General features: G+C 36.6%; 3 protein-coding genes across 9 annotated transcripts in view; 2 read left to right on the top strand and 1 right to left on the bottom strand.

Annotated features, from left to right (window-relative positions):
* Window positions 1–16464, bottom strand: part of LOC132204857 (cell adhesion molecule Dscam2-like) — a 104432-nt gene that overhangs the window by 50104 nt on the left and 37864 nt on the right. For all 6 annotated transcript variants that reach the window (XM_059633701.1, XM_059633697.1, XM_059633700.1 and 3 more), the window contains 2 exons: window positions 10054–10422; window positions 7089–7250 (listed from right to left, as the gene is read on the bottom strand). In XM_059633701.1, coding sequence (XP_059489684.1) covers window positions 7089–7250; window positions 10054–10422 — 531 coding nt within the window. The remainder of the gene's footprint in view (window positions 1–7088; window positions 7251–10053; window positions 10423–16464) is intronic.
* On the top strand, window positions 1762–3433 carry LOC132204862 (uncharacterized). 2 transcript variants are annotated; one of them, XM_059633707.1, is made up of 7 exons: window positions 1762–1927; window positions 2058–2171; window positions 2306–2392; window positions 2442–2499; window positions 2728–2789; window positions 2840–2951; window positions 3011–3433. In XM_059633707.1, the coding sequence occupies exons 1-7, from the start codon at window positions 1835–1837 to the stop codon at window positions 3241–3243; spliced, it is 759 nt and encodes a 252-aa protein (XP_059489690.1). In that variant the 5' UTR covers window positions 1762–1834; the 3' UTR covers window positions 3244–3433. The 2 variants fall into 2 exon arrangements, with proteins under 2 accessions (XP_059489690.1, XP_059489691.1); XM_059633708.1 differs by having other exon boundaries at window positions 1763–1927; window positions 2451–2499; window positions 3011–3431.
* Window positions 4004–5698, top strand: LOC132204861 (uncharacterized). Its single transcript, XM_059633706.1, has 7 exons — window positions 4004–4144; window positions 4280–4396; window positions 4499–4594; window positions 4648–4696; window positions 4880–4953; window positions 5007–5118; window positions 5177–5698. The coding sequence occupies exons 1-7, from the start codon at window positions 4061–4063 to the stop codon at window positions 5410–5412; spliced, it is 768 nt and encodes a 255-aa protein (XP_059489689.1). The 5' UTR covers window positions 4004–4060; the 3' UTR covers window positions 5413–5698.

Raw genomic sequence — 16464 nt, 5'->3', positions numbered from 1 at the left:
TCCAACAGAAAATGTTGTTAAATTTCACTAAATTTTACTCCAAACTTCCTTTTTTGCACGAATTTATAACTCTCTTCAAAGATTCAACAAAATTGAGCAAAATGATACAGGATTGATTGTATTTTGAACTCCTTAAATGTAAAGATAAAAATAGTCTAATCGTTATAGTTGGGATTTTGCGAGCTGGGTCAAATCTGCCGGCAGATATAATAGCGTTTTCGTGTATCTGAGTGTGTGGTGATGGGGGCCTAATTGATCCATCACCCGCATCAACGGACCTGCGTCCATTCGCCCCTGAGAGGCCGAGCGAGGCAACTCAATCAATGTTGCTGTGAAAAATCGGGCCGAATTACCGCAGCTGCAGCGAACTCTCGGTGTATAATTTTCATTACGTAGTTCGCAAAGTTCTGCCGTGTCCCGCGAGACGACGTTCTCATATTTCGCCGACTGCTCAGGGATTTGGCCAAACTTTGCACATTTTCTTCCTTCCTCCGAGCATTGTGTGATGTAATTACGCAAGCTGCCGCGACAAGACTTTCAACTTTGGCTAAAACGACAGTCAGAATTTTACGCTCCATCTGCTTTTAATTTGCCGAATAAAGCGGGCGAGAACTGAATTAAATAAAAAGAATTAATAATAATAATTGTCAATTTTAACTTGACCTTTTAAAATGTTAATTTTTTAGCTTTGAAATGCATAGTTTTTAAAAAAAAATTAGGTATCTAAGAATTTATTCTATTTTTGATTGGAAAAAGGTGTTTTCAAAAATAAAAGTTTGGCATCTTTTGAAACAAAAATCCACTGACCAATCAGGTCATTAAAGTCAGGGCCACCCTTAGGGTACTCGTCCTGTTAAAAAAGGTATTGGCTTCACAATATAGATTTTTGGGGTGCAGATTTTAAATTGCAAAACACCTGAAATTGAAATAATTTTAAGTTTAATGTAAAATTTAGCATATCAGACCTTTTAAATTATCTGCTAAAAGACCAATAGGGCAACGCGCACAATTTTTTTTTTGTATGCCGCTTTGAAACATGTGCGCGCATTGACTTGATATTCGCAGACGATAATTTGCTCCCCTTTTGGCTTGTGTGTGTGTAAATCCGACCGGTCTTTATGAACACGACGGTTCCGTTTCGCACAAAGAGCACCGGAGTCCGTGCGATTCTTCGAAAGGGCTTTTGTGCACGCGGAAAACCAAAACCAACCGACCGACGACGAGCAGAGTTCCATTCACTGCTTTGCTCGGCGGCCAGATGAGAATTTACCGTGGCAAATCCTTCAATCGCTCTTTCAAACCCTCCACATCGGATTGTTGCCTCAATTCAAACTGCGTCTCTCTCAAATGACTGTTTCTATGGCAACAATGTGAAGAGAGGAAAAGAGCGAATTAAAAAAAAATATACAAATAAAAAGTCTAATCGGAACTTTTTTTGCAATGATTTCAAAAAGGGCGATGGAGATAATTGATCTGAAAGTTATTAATTGGAAAATACCATTGATTTTTTTTTTAATATGCTGCATTATTTCAATAATTGACCGGTGAAAATGTTCAAAAAATTTCTTCTCTTTCTATCAAATAAATTTTAATTTTTTTTTCTTGAAAAAGCAATAACTACAATTTCCATACAGTTTTTAACTGTTTTAAGATAAGTCCTTCTAATAATAAAAAACGCAATGCATAACAAAATATATAATCTGTCAGCCAATATTATACTTTTTAATATTCTAGCGCTTTCGGCTTGAGGGCAAAGACCGGCCTGATTAATTGAAGCGACCTCGAATTCATACGAATCCACTTCATGTGTTAGCGAAGGATCGAGAATAAGACGATGGACCGTTTGCTCCGGTTGCTCCTGGGCCTTCTTGCCATCCTTATCCCTGTACTAACCACCAACCCAACGAACAATTACCAGTCAACAAAGGTAAGGAGAGATTCATATTTTAAGTTGATTCGAAAATAGATAAAGCCAAGAATTTTAATTTATTTGCGCAAATTCCTACCTGAATAAATAATTTCATTAAATTATGTTTCAATAACAAATCATTTATAAGGCTCAAGAAAGGGAGAAGCTGGCCGAGTTTCAACAGGAGCTGACGAAAAATGTGAAAGAGACCAACGACAAGCTAAACGATTTGGCCAAACTCGTTGACGAACGCTTCAATCAGGTGCCATATATGTTGAAAAAAGTTTCCCAAGAGTTTTATTTGCATATTCAATTTTACATAGGGAATAATTTTAGCTTTTAAATCTCTAAAAATTTAAAGGCACGTGTTTTAGTTGCTAAATTTGTATTCTTCAGACCATGCAAAAGGCGACAACAAATCAGGAACTCTTGCAGATCGTCATTCAGAAATTGAATCACCTGGCACAAATTCCTGATAATGAGGTAAAAAATTGGCGAATTCTACCAAATTTCAAAATAGAATAATTATTAGGTTTTCCAGCTTGGTAAAATCAAAAAATTCCACGTGCCAATCAACTGCACCCTTCCTCGTAAGCATAAATATTTTAAATTTATGAATTTTTTTAATTAAAGATATAAACAACATTTTGAGCAATTTCCCCAAATTTTTCATTGAATATGAGCAAAATATTTTATGTTTAAATATATTTTTTTCATGAAACAGAGATTCACATTATCGATTCAAAAATTTTCAGACCCATTCAAACAAATTGATTATAATTTCTGAAAATAAAGTGAATATTTTTACACGTTTTCAGGATTATCTACAATGACGACGGCGACAAATGGCAAAAAATACTTTTTCTCGTACCCAACCGAAGTAAGTAATTTTATTTAAGACTCAGTAAGTGAATTTCTGATCGTTGTAAGGCTTTCTGGGCTGTGGCTAACGAGAGTTGTGCCGAAAGAGGTCTCCTTTTGGCCACTGTGAGCAACCAAATTGACTTGGACGCGGTTCATCAAAAAGCGAGGGAAATAAAACGTGAGAAAATTTCGCTCCGAAATAACTTCTCGGGGTATATAAATTGTATTGCTTTTCAGGCGGGGACGAGTGGTGGGTTTCGGCGAAAAATCTCGGAGGCGAGAGTCAGTTGGACTACCGTTGGCACGACGGATCCAAATTGGAGCAAAGCAGCGCCTTGTGGGCCAATGGAACCGTCAAGAATAGAGGCTGCGTCGAAATCAGGACGTACGAATTCAGCAAACTCTACAGCGCGTCCTGCTCCACTGAAAAAAGCCATTACATCTGCGAATTGCCCACCGAATGCTACTGAAAAACATGATGGCTTTTCTTTAATTTTTAGACAATAGTTTCATTTTCTTTTTGGCCTTTATTTTTTGGCGATTAATACACAATAAAAAGATATCAAAATAAATATGTTTGCTTAATTAACATGGCATCATTTGGCGTTGCGATCAAAACTGAACTTACTCATTTTTCTCAGATAAAAGATGTGCATCTCATCTCTTTGTTTGCATTAAATTTAGCTTAAGACAAAATAAAGAAATTTGTTTCCGTATATTTTAAGATATTTCTTTGAAAAGTATCAATGAAGCTAATGAGAAACTCAAAAAAAAAGATATAAAACTGATGAACTGGCTCACTGTGGCGGAAGAGTTTTTTTATCTCAGAAGTTTTAGAAAAATTCTTCCTTGAGGTGGCGCCGTTTTTTTCCAACAATTCCTTTCTTTCAATTAAATTGTTTTCAAAAACTGGATTTAAACAATGTAATGTAGCATTTTGGACAAATAAACAACAATAATAATTTCTGCACTGATTTTTTTTTCCTGTAAGATCTAGAAGTGAAAAAATTTAAATTTCAGGTTACCTTCTTCAAATGAATTATTGTTTTTTTTTTCAACCACCAATAAATATCTCTAAACAGTATTTTTTACGCTGTTTTTTATATGAAGATAATATTAATAAATATATCGTATCTTGCATAAAAAATAATCTGCTGGCCCAATTATTTTTTATTCTCGCGCTTTTGGCCTGAGGGCAAAGATCATTGTGATTATTTGAAGCGACTGCTGATGGTTTCCAAGCAAATTCACTTCTTCTTGTGTTAGCGAAGGATCGAGAATAAGACGATGGACCGTTTTCTACGGTTGCTCCTGGGCCTCTTAGCCATCCTTAACTCAGTACTAACCACTAACCCAACAAACAATTACCAGGTAAGGAAATATTCTAATCTTAAATTTAGGCTCAAAAATATAACATGATAAAAAATTATGTTAAAGATTTAAATTTATTCAAGAGACTTTTTTACTCTTTAAATGTAATTATATTTAAAAAAAATCTTATGTTAGACTCGCCAAGAAAGGGAGAAGCTGGCAGAGTTTCAACAGGAGCTGATGAAAAATTTGAAAAATACCGATGACAAACTAAATGATTTGGCGAAACTTGTTGACGAACGCTTCAATCAGGTATCGTTAAATTTAAAAAATTCGAAACTAAATCAAACGATTTCAAAGGAATTTTTTATAACTTTCTGTGTTACATTTTTAATATTTATTACTCCATACTAGACAATGGAAAGAGTAAAGCAAGAGGCTGAAACAAATCAGGAGCTTTTGCAGACCGTCATACAAAAACTGAATCACCTGGCAAAACTACCCATCGAGGTAAAAAAAATTGACAATTTTAAACAAATTTCTAGATACACAATAAATTTTAGGTTGTCCCACTTAAAAAATCCCCCTGGCCGATCAACTGCACTCTGCCTTGTAAGTATATTGCAGCAAATTTAGAATTTATTCCTCCCTTCATCATAGACTGAGAAAAAAAGTATTTATCAATTTTTTTTTTAATATCTTTTTCTTTGAAATGATGTTGATGACTTTAAATTATCATTAAGCAATGAAATTTTTGAAAGGCTCTTCTATAAATTTCTAATCACATCGATTTAGATGAATCTTCAGTACTATCCACATTGACGACGGCGGCGAATGGCAAACAATACTTTTTTTCGAACCCAATCCAAGTAAGAGATTTTAATTAAGACTTTAAATGAATTTCTTAATCTTGCTCTTAAAGACTTTCTGGCCTGAAGCTAACAAAAGTTGCGCAGACAAAGGCCTACACTTGGCTACTGTGAGTAACCGAATTGACTTGGACGCGGTTCATCAGAAGGCGAGAGAAATCCATCGTGAGCAAATTTAGAGCCGATCGAAGTTTTCGGAATAAATGTATTTATTACTTTTAAGGCGGTGAAGAGTATTGGGTTTCGGGTAAAAACTTTGGAGACCAAAATCACTTGGACTACCGTTGGCTTGACGGATCCAAATTGGAGGAAAGCAGCGACTTGTGGGCCAGCGGCACCGTCAAGAATTACGGCTGCGTCGAAATCAGGGCGTATGAATTCAGCAATCTCTACAGCGCGTCCTGCTCCGGCAACAGAAAGTCGTTTTTCATCTGCGAATTGCCCAGCGAATGCTATTGAACCCATATTTTTGTATTTGAAAATCTGCAAGAAAAATAGCAATTTTGCCATTTATTTTGAACATCCGTATATTCTGGAAAGAAAATACCTCTTAACTTTTGAATAAAATTATAATGTTAACATCACAATATAATTTTAAATAAGGAATTCATTTGATTTCCAAAAATCAAATTTTTAATAAATTAAAATTAGGCAAGACAGTTTAAATTAGCATAATAATATTATAGATTTGCAAGCAAGTGTTTTGTATTTTATACGACTGAAATTAATAAAAAGATGGCAATAATCGTCCTTGTTTATTTCTCACACAAGATCAAGGGGCAGGGGCAAGGGTTAGAGATAAAGGTTGCGTCATTTTAATTGAAAAATAATTGACGTCATCCAATATGTACAATTCCTGTCACATGAAAAGCCAATCTACCTCAAATTTTTTTAGCACATATTTTTTCCCACTAAAAAAAACTTTCTAGCACTTTAAATGATTGCATTGCTAAAAAATATTGTTAAAATGATTAAAAAATAAAATTATTATAATCAGGTGAGTCTCATTGTCAGTAAAAAAATTAAAATAAACCCTCTTGAGAACATAAGCGACTTCTTCAAGTACTTTTTTTTTTATAAATTTAACGATGGATTTCACGACAATTTACTTAAAAATTGAAATTTCCCACCCCACTTTTATTTGTGATTATATTTGTTTTTCAAAATAGGAATTTCAAACACTCGGGTAAAAAAAAACAAATGAGAGTTGATTGTTTGCGCGGCTCCTCGACGTGATTATTATTGCAGCGCGCCTGGCTGTGGGCGTGAGGAGTGTGTAATCCTATTTGCACAGAGCCCGAGAGCAGAGATTTGCACGTCAAAAGCCGCGCCAGAAATGAGATGGAACTCGGCAAGAGCGAGCGAAAGCGCCGCATATATTGTTCAACTTGAGAATAATCGAATCGCAGCCTCTGCTTGCCGATTAAATTCGCCACACTCGCCATTTTTGGCAAGGAGACAAACGCAAACATAATTATTTTTGATCTAAATAAGAGAGCGTAAAAATAATATTTGATGAGAAAAATTTATTACGAACGGTCTCGTCGAGTCGATTTTAACGATATGTTAAAACACCGTTTTTTTTTAACAAAATTTGGAAACTTTGAACAGTTTTAATTTGCCAGGAATTTTTAAAAATGGAGGAAAATTTTGAATTTTAATTTGTCTTTAATTCACGAAACGCCAATCAATATCATGTGATCTATATGCAAATTATGCAACAACAAAAAAAGATTAAAAATATCGATTTTTCATTTTCTGAAAAACTTCATCCCTCTCATGATTGGTATTCAAATTTTTTAATTTTTTAGGACGCCAACTGTTTTAATATCTAATTTGAGCGCGACTAATAATTTATAGTTTCTATTGATTTTTTTTATTTGTTACCAACTTTACTTGATCAGTAAAGAGCGTCGCGTATAGGATGAAAAACGCACACGGACCATAAGTCTGCCAGATTCGAAATTATATCGGACGGGAAAATCTGCCGAAATAAAGCTGCGAGTCTCGGGCCCTGAAATTTACGGCCGGATATGATGTTGTGGACCGTAAAGCGGAGCCGTCGCGATAAATTTTACGGCCCCCATTGTTTGCTCCCCGAGAGCAGAGGAAGAAGAAAAGATCTTTTCGCTTACCTCCGTCGCTGGACGGGTAAATATTGAAGGTGTCGTCTTGCAGCCAAGAAGTCACGGTCAGATAATCCTTGACGGCGCTCGGCACTTGGCAACGCAGCACGGCGGTGTTTCCGCGCGACACCAGCGCGCCCTTCACCCGCAACTCGTACTGCTGAAGCACCACTGCCAACAGAACAAACAAAACAATTCAATTAAAAAGTGCAGAAATTTCTTGATATTATATAACAATTTTCAAGTATATTTTGCATTTCAATATAATTAATATTTACACCAATTTTAAATTAAATTTGGAACATTAATATGGGAACAGTTTAAAATATGAACAAAAGTAATAAAATTTATCCTTACTTCAAAATTTGCAGATAAAATACAATATCGTGTGAAGTGATAAAAATTACAATAATTTAGTAGCATGAAAAGCTTTCAGAGGACAAAATTTTGAAGCAGAGAAATAAATTAAATGAATTATTATAATTTATATAACAAAAAATATGCTTTTCATCACTGTATTTTGAAAATTTTCTAAAAAAAAAAGTGAAAAGAAAATCCTATCTATTTACATTTTTTAAAGCAATCGAATGTTTTCTTTCATATCAGATTTTGGCTTTCCCTTTCAAGCGTGAGTTGATTTGCGACGAGAGCAACATTTTGAAGGGTCAATTTATTTGACGGCGGTGCTCGGCAGACCAAAAATTGAAACGCGACGCTCTCGAGACTCCATCACGTCCGTCCATGTGCAGATTTCGAGCCGAGATATCCCACTTAGTTTATTACACACGTCCGACGAGCGACTCGAGAGTGGCCGGCAGTTTTAAACAAACAAGCCACTCGGCGCGCTTAAGCCCCCGTCTTGCACCGTTATGCACGAGAAATAAAAGCAAGCAAGGCCGAGGTCATCAAAGAAAGCTCCTTTGCCGAGCTGAAAGCGAAAAGTTGCGGGAAATTCATCGGTCTTGTTAACACATTCAAATAATATTTTATTAAAAAAAATAATAATAATAATAATAAATATTAAAAATAATATTACAAAGTATATATTTGAAAATGTTCCTTCTCTGGTAATTTTTAAATAGAAAATAAAATCTTTTATAGACAAAAGTTGTAAAGAAATAATTAAAATAATATTATAATAAATATAAAATAAAAATTAAATGATAAAAATTATTTTATTAAATTTTTAATTTCAATTTTAACCATACTGTTTTAAGCATTTCTTTTAAGAATTTTTAAAATAAAATTTTAATAAATAAGATTTTGTATGAATTGATTTTCAGAACAGTTGGAGCAGGAAATCAGTGGATTGAAGTAATTAAAAATTTTAAAACCGAGAATTTTCACATTTATTTCCATTTAATTTGGAAAGTGCCAAATTTCCGCAATCACCGTTGGGCAGCATTCTTTGTCGGCGCCGGTGGCGGCGAGGGTTCATCATCATTTCACCCCCGCGCGCCGTTAGCTGGGAAGGGAGGCCTGCACAATTCGTCTCTCTCTCTCTCCCTCATATCGAGGTCACCGAGCCACGAAGCGGCGGGAATAAAAATAATATAAAAGAGAGGCATCAGGTGAATTTAAAATTCAGCGAGCAGCTCCGTCGGCAACAACAAAACACGCACATCGCTACATACTCGGCCAGGGACGTGAAAAATCAGTCAGGCTCAAATTCATATACACACAGGCGGTGCTCGGGAAAAAAGCAGAGAAAGAAGGATTTGCATGTGGAAAAAAATGTGTCTGCTTGAAATTCATTACACCCGTGTGCCGTTTTCATCATTTTTATTTGCTACACTGTACAGCGAAAGCGTAAAATTTTTATTTAAAAAGAGCGTTGAAAAATGCAATTATATCATTTTAAGACAGTAAAACTACAGAAAACGATTTCTGTTGAAAGAGGAGGAAATGTAACTTATATTAATATAATGCAGGATGATGTTATATTTTTTGATATAAATGTTCAATCGAGATTCAATAGAAACGTAGCAAATTCCTTCTGTTTCAAGGCCTCCACGGTCTCAAGGGCCTACGGTCTCGAAGGCTTACGGTCTCAAGATAATATATCTTCAAGATTTTCAAGAAGTATTTTCTTAGACTGCCCAAACGTTGTCGACCGTGGAGCGAACTAGCAATTCCACCTGCGCTGCCCTCACTCAGTCAGTCACGCTGGGCTCGCAGCCATAATTAAGGGTAGAGATTGCTACCGAATAATTTATAATACCGGCGGGAAAACATATAAAAAATTGCTCTCGCAGCTGCGAATTAGCACCTCATTCGTTTGCAAACACACGCGAAATTGTACAAACAAGAAAAAAGCATTCGCGCGCAAAGATAAAATCGCAATTTCAGTGTTGTTGGGGGATTAAATTATATACGCTGCTGGATGTTGTGCATATCTATTTGTTTGATCCGCTCGACCGGAAAATTCCGAGTATATTCCGCCAGTGCCGCCATTCAGATCGGATCGTGATTATTCCATTCCGATCCAACCTCTGTCTGCTCTCTCACGCTCAAAAATACACATACAACCCGCCTCCGCTGATATCGGGAGAGAATTTTGCTCCGCATTACCGGCGGAGAGAGAGAGAGAGCTTTCGTTTCAATTAATGGTGAAATAGAGATCAGAGAGGATCAACTAGAATTTTATAAATCCTCAACAACAACAAATTATTGAAAATATGATGGAATCGGAATATTTTGTTGCATAAAATAAACTTTAGCACATCGCATCAAATTCAAAGCTCAATATAATTTAAATTATTTGAGAAAATAATCAATATTTGCTGCTAAAATTCTTTTTTTAATTTTTAGGAAACTCAAAGATGCGTAAAATAAGATTTTTTCGGTTAAGAAAAAGTCAAATGACAATTGAAGATAATTATCAGCCGTTTAAAAGATTTTACAAAATTTGAGCTTATCTCTTGATCCCTCCCCTATTTATTTTCTATTCTATTTGGCACAAATAGGGACTGACCTGCTTTAAGTCTGACCTCCCTGCCGAGGACGCGTCCGACCGAGTTGGTGGCGACGCAGCGGTAGGCGGAGGCGTGGACGTCCGGTCGGTAGGCGGAGGCGGGGAAGGGCAGGAAGAGGAGGCTGCCGTTGAGCAGTTGGTGGCGGAGGCCGGGCACGTTGGGCACCGGCCCTGGCTGCTGCTGCGACCCCGACGAACTCGAGCTCAGCCCGTTGAGGCCGACGGAGGCTGACCAGGTCACGGACACGGCCGGACTGCCCTGCGCCGTGCAGTCGAGCCGCGTCCCCGAACTGTTGGTGAACTCGAGGCGCGCCGGCGGCTCCACAATGATCATCGGCCCCTGGCCCTCCAGCACCGCCGCCAACACGTCTGCAAATAAAACCAGAAAATCCAACTGGTCAAAAAAATTAATTCACTATTTAAAAGTTTTTTCTGACAAAAATATTGATATTTTGGATGAAATTTGATAGTTTTTTTTTTCTATTTCCATTATTTTCATGCTTAGTTTTAACCGAGAGAACCAGAACGAATTTGAACTGATTTAGTTAAAAAACAATCTTCTCGCTTTTCTTCTGCAAATTGGATTAGTTTATGTTTCATATTTCCGGGAAATCCAATTTTGGCACCGCTGCGGCAGTGAATCATAATCAGCAGAGGGCGTGTATTCATGAGGCCAATTGGTGCCTCAGCAGCACAGACCATAAAGCCCGGCGATTTATGGGAATTAATAAATTTGCAGCGTCCGAAAATATAATTGCGTGGATTTATAAGTTTATTATATTCCAGCTTTCTCCGGCTGCGCACGTGTTTGTGCGGCGGCTCTCATTACAGTGTCGATTGCTGGCGGCGGCGGCGGCTGCGGGAGAAAATTGCTTTCCGCCCGACATCTGTTCGCACTCTCTGCCAATTCCAACGACTGTTTCGCCACGCCAGTTCATTACAAACTCCCCCTACAATCGGAACGCCTGCGAAATACCGAGTTATGCAGCCGGTGGTACTTTCGAGACGCCCGGGTTGCATAAATCCTAATTTGTATCGATTTTCTTTTTAATAAAATGCGAAAATAGGTTCGAGAGAAATTACAAATTTAGACGAGAATTCGTGAAGGGCCGTCATGTGTGTCGGAATCGAATTAGAGAGCGCGCACCGGTCGGATCCAATTGTGTGCTGCTGTTGAGCTGCGGGTCGCGCTTAATGAGCGTGAAATCGCATACCTGGCCCCTCTCTCTGCATGGCGGTGCGCCCGGCCGGGCACACTCAGCCTCCCGGCGGCCCGGCTGCAAATTAATGCGCTGCATTTGCATGCAAATGCATTCCGACACACACACTAGGCCAGCGATGCCCAAAGGAATCGAGGCCACTTTGAAATTAATGCACACCCGGACAGCCTCAATGAATAACCGGCGAGCTAGTTTTTTTTTATTCACAATCAACCACGTGTCAAATGTCAATGACCAATAATGGTCAGTTTTTTAAACTGATAATTATAGAGGATAAAAAGAGATGGGATATCTATATAATTAATTAGAGAGGAGAGATTGATAGAAAAAGTTAAGGATTATAATTAAGAATTTTCGATAAATTTTTATCCTATCATGATTTACATTTTCACAGAACTCTAAAAGAAAATTTAATTTTGGAATTGAGAATTATTCATTTCTTGGATTAAAATTTTTCTCTCATTGAAACATATTAAAATTTAATTTTCATATTTTGCAAAGTTAGTTTAAATTACACCGAGCAAATGTTTGCAAAGTTCACGGCACAGCTGATGTTAATTAAAGTTATAAATCACACATACACGAAGTTGCAACACACGCGAGTGAGCCGACGCATGCAGATTGTTGTAGCTGAATTATGCGGCCGGCACTCAACAATGGCCGCGCGCGCGTTTCCCTGCAGACCGATTAATAATTTATGCGCCGGCCCGAGTAATGTGTCCGGCCGAGAGCAATATTAGTCGGCACGTCACACCGCGTCCGTGTGATGCATTGTACACGGTCCGTGCAGAACAACAAAACAACACGGCCCGCCGCGCGTCATCGTATAATAACAACAATAACAAACGAGCGTCATAAACCCTTTTTCGCACCACTCGAAAATTTCCAACGCCACCTCTCTGCGAAATCAAAACGGAAAAACAGAGAGAGCGACACGCTTTGTGCCGAGTTTAACTAAACGTGAAACTAAAAGCATTCGCAGCAGTTGAAATTTTCCACTTTGCGTTTATATGAAACAAACAAAAATTGATCAAATTTTTTTTTAAACTCTGATATTTCACGATTATTTATAATCTATGACGAATCAGATTTTCTGATTTTATAATTACTAATTTTTTTCCAATGATAAAATAAATTTAAAACATGGAGTTTTGCGAGTGTAAGAGACGCAGTTTGCAAATGTGGGCACTCCTCTCATTAAAAATCCGCCAGCGAAACACATCAAACAGGACGGCGTGGATTAAAAAATGTCAACCGAGCCTTTTGTAATCAGAGTGCGGAGCCTGCTGCTAATCTGCCGGAAAATGAAGCCTGCAGGTATTTATTTTATTTCACCCTTTGTTTGACACACGCGCGCACCAAAAAAGTGTTGAATGAGCCAAAAGTGAATTGATTTGACGCAATCTGTTGAAAATGAAACGTGCTAATGATGAAAACCACCAGTAATACATAGACAGATTCAAGTTTCATTTTCCTCTCCGTTTGAACTTTGAACATATAAAAATCAAATACTTTAGTAACTTTTTTAATGTGATGTTTTTTACTATCGTTTTTAAATATTTAGAAACCGTAAAAATATCAATGATTTTTACGTCTTATTTTGAAAAAAACTTGTTGGACATTTTTTCTTTACAAAAACTACAAAATCAGTTCAAGATTTCTTATTGTAAGCGGCTTTGTTTTGATACAAACTTTGCACCTTAATAATTCTATAATTCAAAAAATTTTAAAAATGAATCCAAATTTCAATTTTCATATTTTTTTTTTTTTTTTTTTTAATTTTACACTTTGAGAGAATAATAATGAGATTTTATTCTACTTAAGTTGATTTTCAAAGTTAACAGCGACGTCAAATTCCATAATAAGTTACTGAAAAGTTCTCAGAAATTGATAAAAAAAATTCTTATACTGCAATCTGCTCGGCAGTTGAGCCTCTTAAGTTTCAACAGCCCACGTGTGTTATGTATATATAAACATGAAAAATGTTCCTCGGGCGCTGAGAGACGCGTAGGGTGTGCTTCTTTTTTACATCTGGCAGTGCAAACAAGGCCGAGAGCGAAACAAAACCAACAACAACAAGTCCACTTTCGCGTTTCGAGTGTTTGGTGTGCACCACTGTTCTTTTTTTACGCGCGCCGTTTTTAAAATCACCGACCGCTTCCTGCTCTCTCGGCGAAGCAACAGTCGGTCTTTCTCTGTTTTGCAACAATTTGCGGTCGGCCGTACCGAGAGGACAAAGTTTCACCGCAAAAAGATCGCCAGTGAAAATGACCACCGGCTCTTTTTGCGGCGGAATCCGCTCTTCATTACGCCAAAGTGGAAAGTTTTCACAACTCACTAGATTTCTTTATTCATTCAGGAAAGGAAAAACAAGTCATTTTAACATTTTTTTATTTTAACTAACGCCGATTTCACTTAAAATCACTTTTTTACAAAACACTTTCAACTTTTTAAATTTTTATTTTTAAAATTTTTTTCCATAAAAATAAAACACAGCCTTGAAATTTTACTAATTTATTGTGTTAAATAAATAAAACTGAAATAGCAAATTCTACAAACCTCAAATTTTTTGGAAATTTATTAATTATTTCCACTTAAAATTTTTTCTAGTAAATATTAAATCATTCCATTTATACAGATTAAATACAAAAATTACAAGTTTTTTTTTTTAATTTTAATTCATTTTTTCCAATTAAATCTGTGCTTCTTTGATTTCATACTTTTCAAGTGCTCCAGATTTACGAGGAATAAATAAAAAACGAATGTACATTTAATATTGAGCAGCGAGGCGAAAGTCGTTTCTTTTGGCAACAGCACGGCACGCAAATCCCCACAGACTCTTTTCAAATCCACAGGTTATTTGTCCAGCGCAGTGTATCGGGCTTTGCACGAAAATCCCTCTCGTGTTTATTCCCGAAATAGACGACAAATGTATAGGTGCACATACGGACACACGCACGCGTGGATAAATGTGGAGCGTCTGTTTGCCACTTGGCTGGCGGCGAATGCTCGGAGTCCGCAGAAATTTCGCGAGTGGGCAGTGTTCGGCGAACAGGAAAATCAAAGGAAGGCGAATTTTAATTTCAAAAATATTTATTCACCCAATAAACTTGTATATAAAAATTCAAATTGAATGAATTTTTAAAAAATGGCACTAATTTAAATGCAAATATGAATTTATGAACTTGATTTTGTATTTGTTAATGACAATTTAAAGGGTTAAGCTTAATTATAAAACATTATATTAACTTCCATTTTCATTTCCATTATGTAAGTTTTGTCAGTTATTCTTTTCTAATTGAAGTTGATTTCTTGCAAGTGATTTCAATAGTTATCCAAGATAATTATTTGAAGTAGTTTCAAATAATTTACATCCCAGTTTATTCCTATGCTTCAGTTGATTTTATCTTCAGAAATTTGCAGAAATTTTGAAACTTATCCAATCTTAAATAAGATATTTAAATTCAAATAAAGGAAAAAATGGATTTTTGTCAAGTCAAAATATTAATTTTTGATAGTCTGAAGGTTTAAAATCCGTGACCCGGTGGCGGCCATGTTTGCTGCGGTTTTGATTATTTGCAGCTCTGGCCAATATATATCGGCCGGCCGGGTCAACCATCCATCCATCGCGCGCGCCCCGCTTCAAGTGGCCTGGCTGCGATATCGGATTGCGTTCGCCGCCCTGATTGCCGACCAGAGATACACCTGCCCCTATCACGGCGTTGAAAATCACATCGCGACGCAACCGACGCCGACCCTTGACGAGAACTCCTTCGAAATCAAGACTCGCTGACAGCAGCCGCCTTTTACCAAAGTGCTCTTCACGGAGCGCCCTTTCAACTCGCACCCTACACTAGAAATGATCCGCTTATATTCCCGAAATTTCAATGGGCGCCGAATTTATTTTGAGGCATTCAAGAGAAGAGATTCTCCAAATTGCCATTTAATGAGGAAAAAATACTGTTATCCTCTTTAAATTTGATGGAACCTTTCCTATTTGGCAATGGTTCTTTTAATTAATTAAAATTAATTGAATTGGTTCCGTGAAATGTTATAGATTAAATTAGGTTCTTTATTTCCATAATATTTGGTTATGTACTTTATGATTTTTGTTTAAATCTTCTTTTCAGTTCTTCCAATTATTTCAAGATGTATATTGGTGATTTTCAGTTATTTAAAATTTTGGCACAATTTTATTACTGTGGTCGTTTTGCTTCTAGTTGCTAATTACTTAATTATCCTAATTCACTAGATTTTTAATAACTGATTTCTTTGAAAATGTTAATTGAGTTGATGCAGAAACATCTCTTTTCATATTTTCGGCAATAAGATTAAGATTGCTCAAGAAATATCAGATACTTTTTATAAGCTTATTAAAATGGAACTTAAGGAAATTTAAATTATGCAAATCTTGACAATTTTTTCTAGATATTTTGCATATAATTAATTTTATAACAAACTTAAATTCTACCGGTATTAATGAACTTGAAAGTTCAAATTTGCAGCAGGAAACCTGTTTATTGTTTCAGTCATTCTAAAACTTGAAATTTCAAAAGTTGTTCCAGTTTTTAATCTTTCCTTTAAGAAACATCAACTAATCTAATTTTATGACAATTACTCCAGCTCTATCAATTTAATAAAAAAAAACCTTACATTCTGTTTTCAGTAATTTTCATTTATTTCAAAGCAATCAGGAAAGAATGAAGAAATAAACTGATTGAATTTGGTGGGAATTCCAATTTCGCAAACATTAGGCGGAGAATTTGCGACCGCACGCATCTCTCTACCTATTGTGTTCGGTGGCGGGTGAATTCCTGAGTGCGAATCGCGCCTGGCAACGGCTCCATCCATCCGTAAACATGTTATACACGTCGCGAGACGACGCATTATTTGCATATGAAATCAATTCATCAGGGAGAGGAGACACGACGAAGCAAAGTCTCTGAGCTCGTACATTTGTTTCGCATTATCTGGGCCAAGTGGTGCGTGCCGCGACGTGCAGTCGTGCCGGATATCAATACGGCAATTTTCCTCAGTCCGTAATTGAAGGGTGGTTTGCGACCTCAAAATTACTTTATCATTTCTCGGAATAATGGAAATTTAAAAGCACAGAGTTTAAATTTAAAAATCTTTAAATTTTGATCGAAATGTCAAAAATTGATCGTTTGAGTAGCACAGAGGGTGCGTGGGG

Source organism: Neocloeon triangulifer, unplaced genomic scaffold (assembly GCF_031216515.1).
Source record: "Neocloeon triangulifer isolate White Clay Creek 2 clone unplaced genomic scaffold, ASM3121651v1 ptg000022l, whole genome shotgun sequence".
NCBI classification, from domain to species: domain Eukaryota; kingdom Metazoa; phylum Arthropoda; class Insecta; order Ephemeroptera; family Baetidae; genus Neocloeon; species Neocloeon triangulifer.
This window is presented reverse-complemented; position numbering and strand designations above follow the sequence as displayed.

Excerpts from the sequence above, each read along its gene's own strand:
- LOC132204862 (XM_059633707.1), top strand. The coding sequence starts at position 1,835 with ATGGACCGTTTGCTCCGGTTGCTCCTGGGCCTTCTTGCCATCCTTATC. Across the intron at positions 2,393-2,441 it reads CACAAATTCCTGATAATGAG|GTTTTCCAGCTTGGTAAAAT; the intron begins GTAAAAAATTGG and ends AATAATTATTAG. Across the intron at positions 2,952-3,010 it reads AAAAGCGAGGGAAATAAAAC|GCGGGGACGAGTGGTGGGTT; the intron begins GTGAGAAAATTT and ends ATTGCTTTTCAG.
- LOC132204861 (XM_059633706.1), top strand. The coding sequence starts at position 4,061 with ATGGACCGTTTTCTACGGTTGCTCCTGGGCCTCTTAGCCATCCTTAAC. Across the intron at positions 4,697-4,879 it reads GATCAACTGCACTCTGCCTT|ATGAATCTTCAGTACTATCC; the intron begins GTAAGTATATTG and ends ACATCGATTTAG. Across the intron at positions 5,119-5,176 it reads GAAGGCGAGAGAAATCCATC|GCGGTGAAGAGTATTGGGTT; the intron begins GTGAGCAAATTT and ends ATTACTTTTAAG.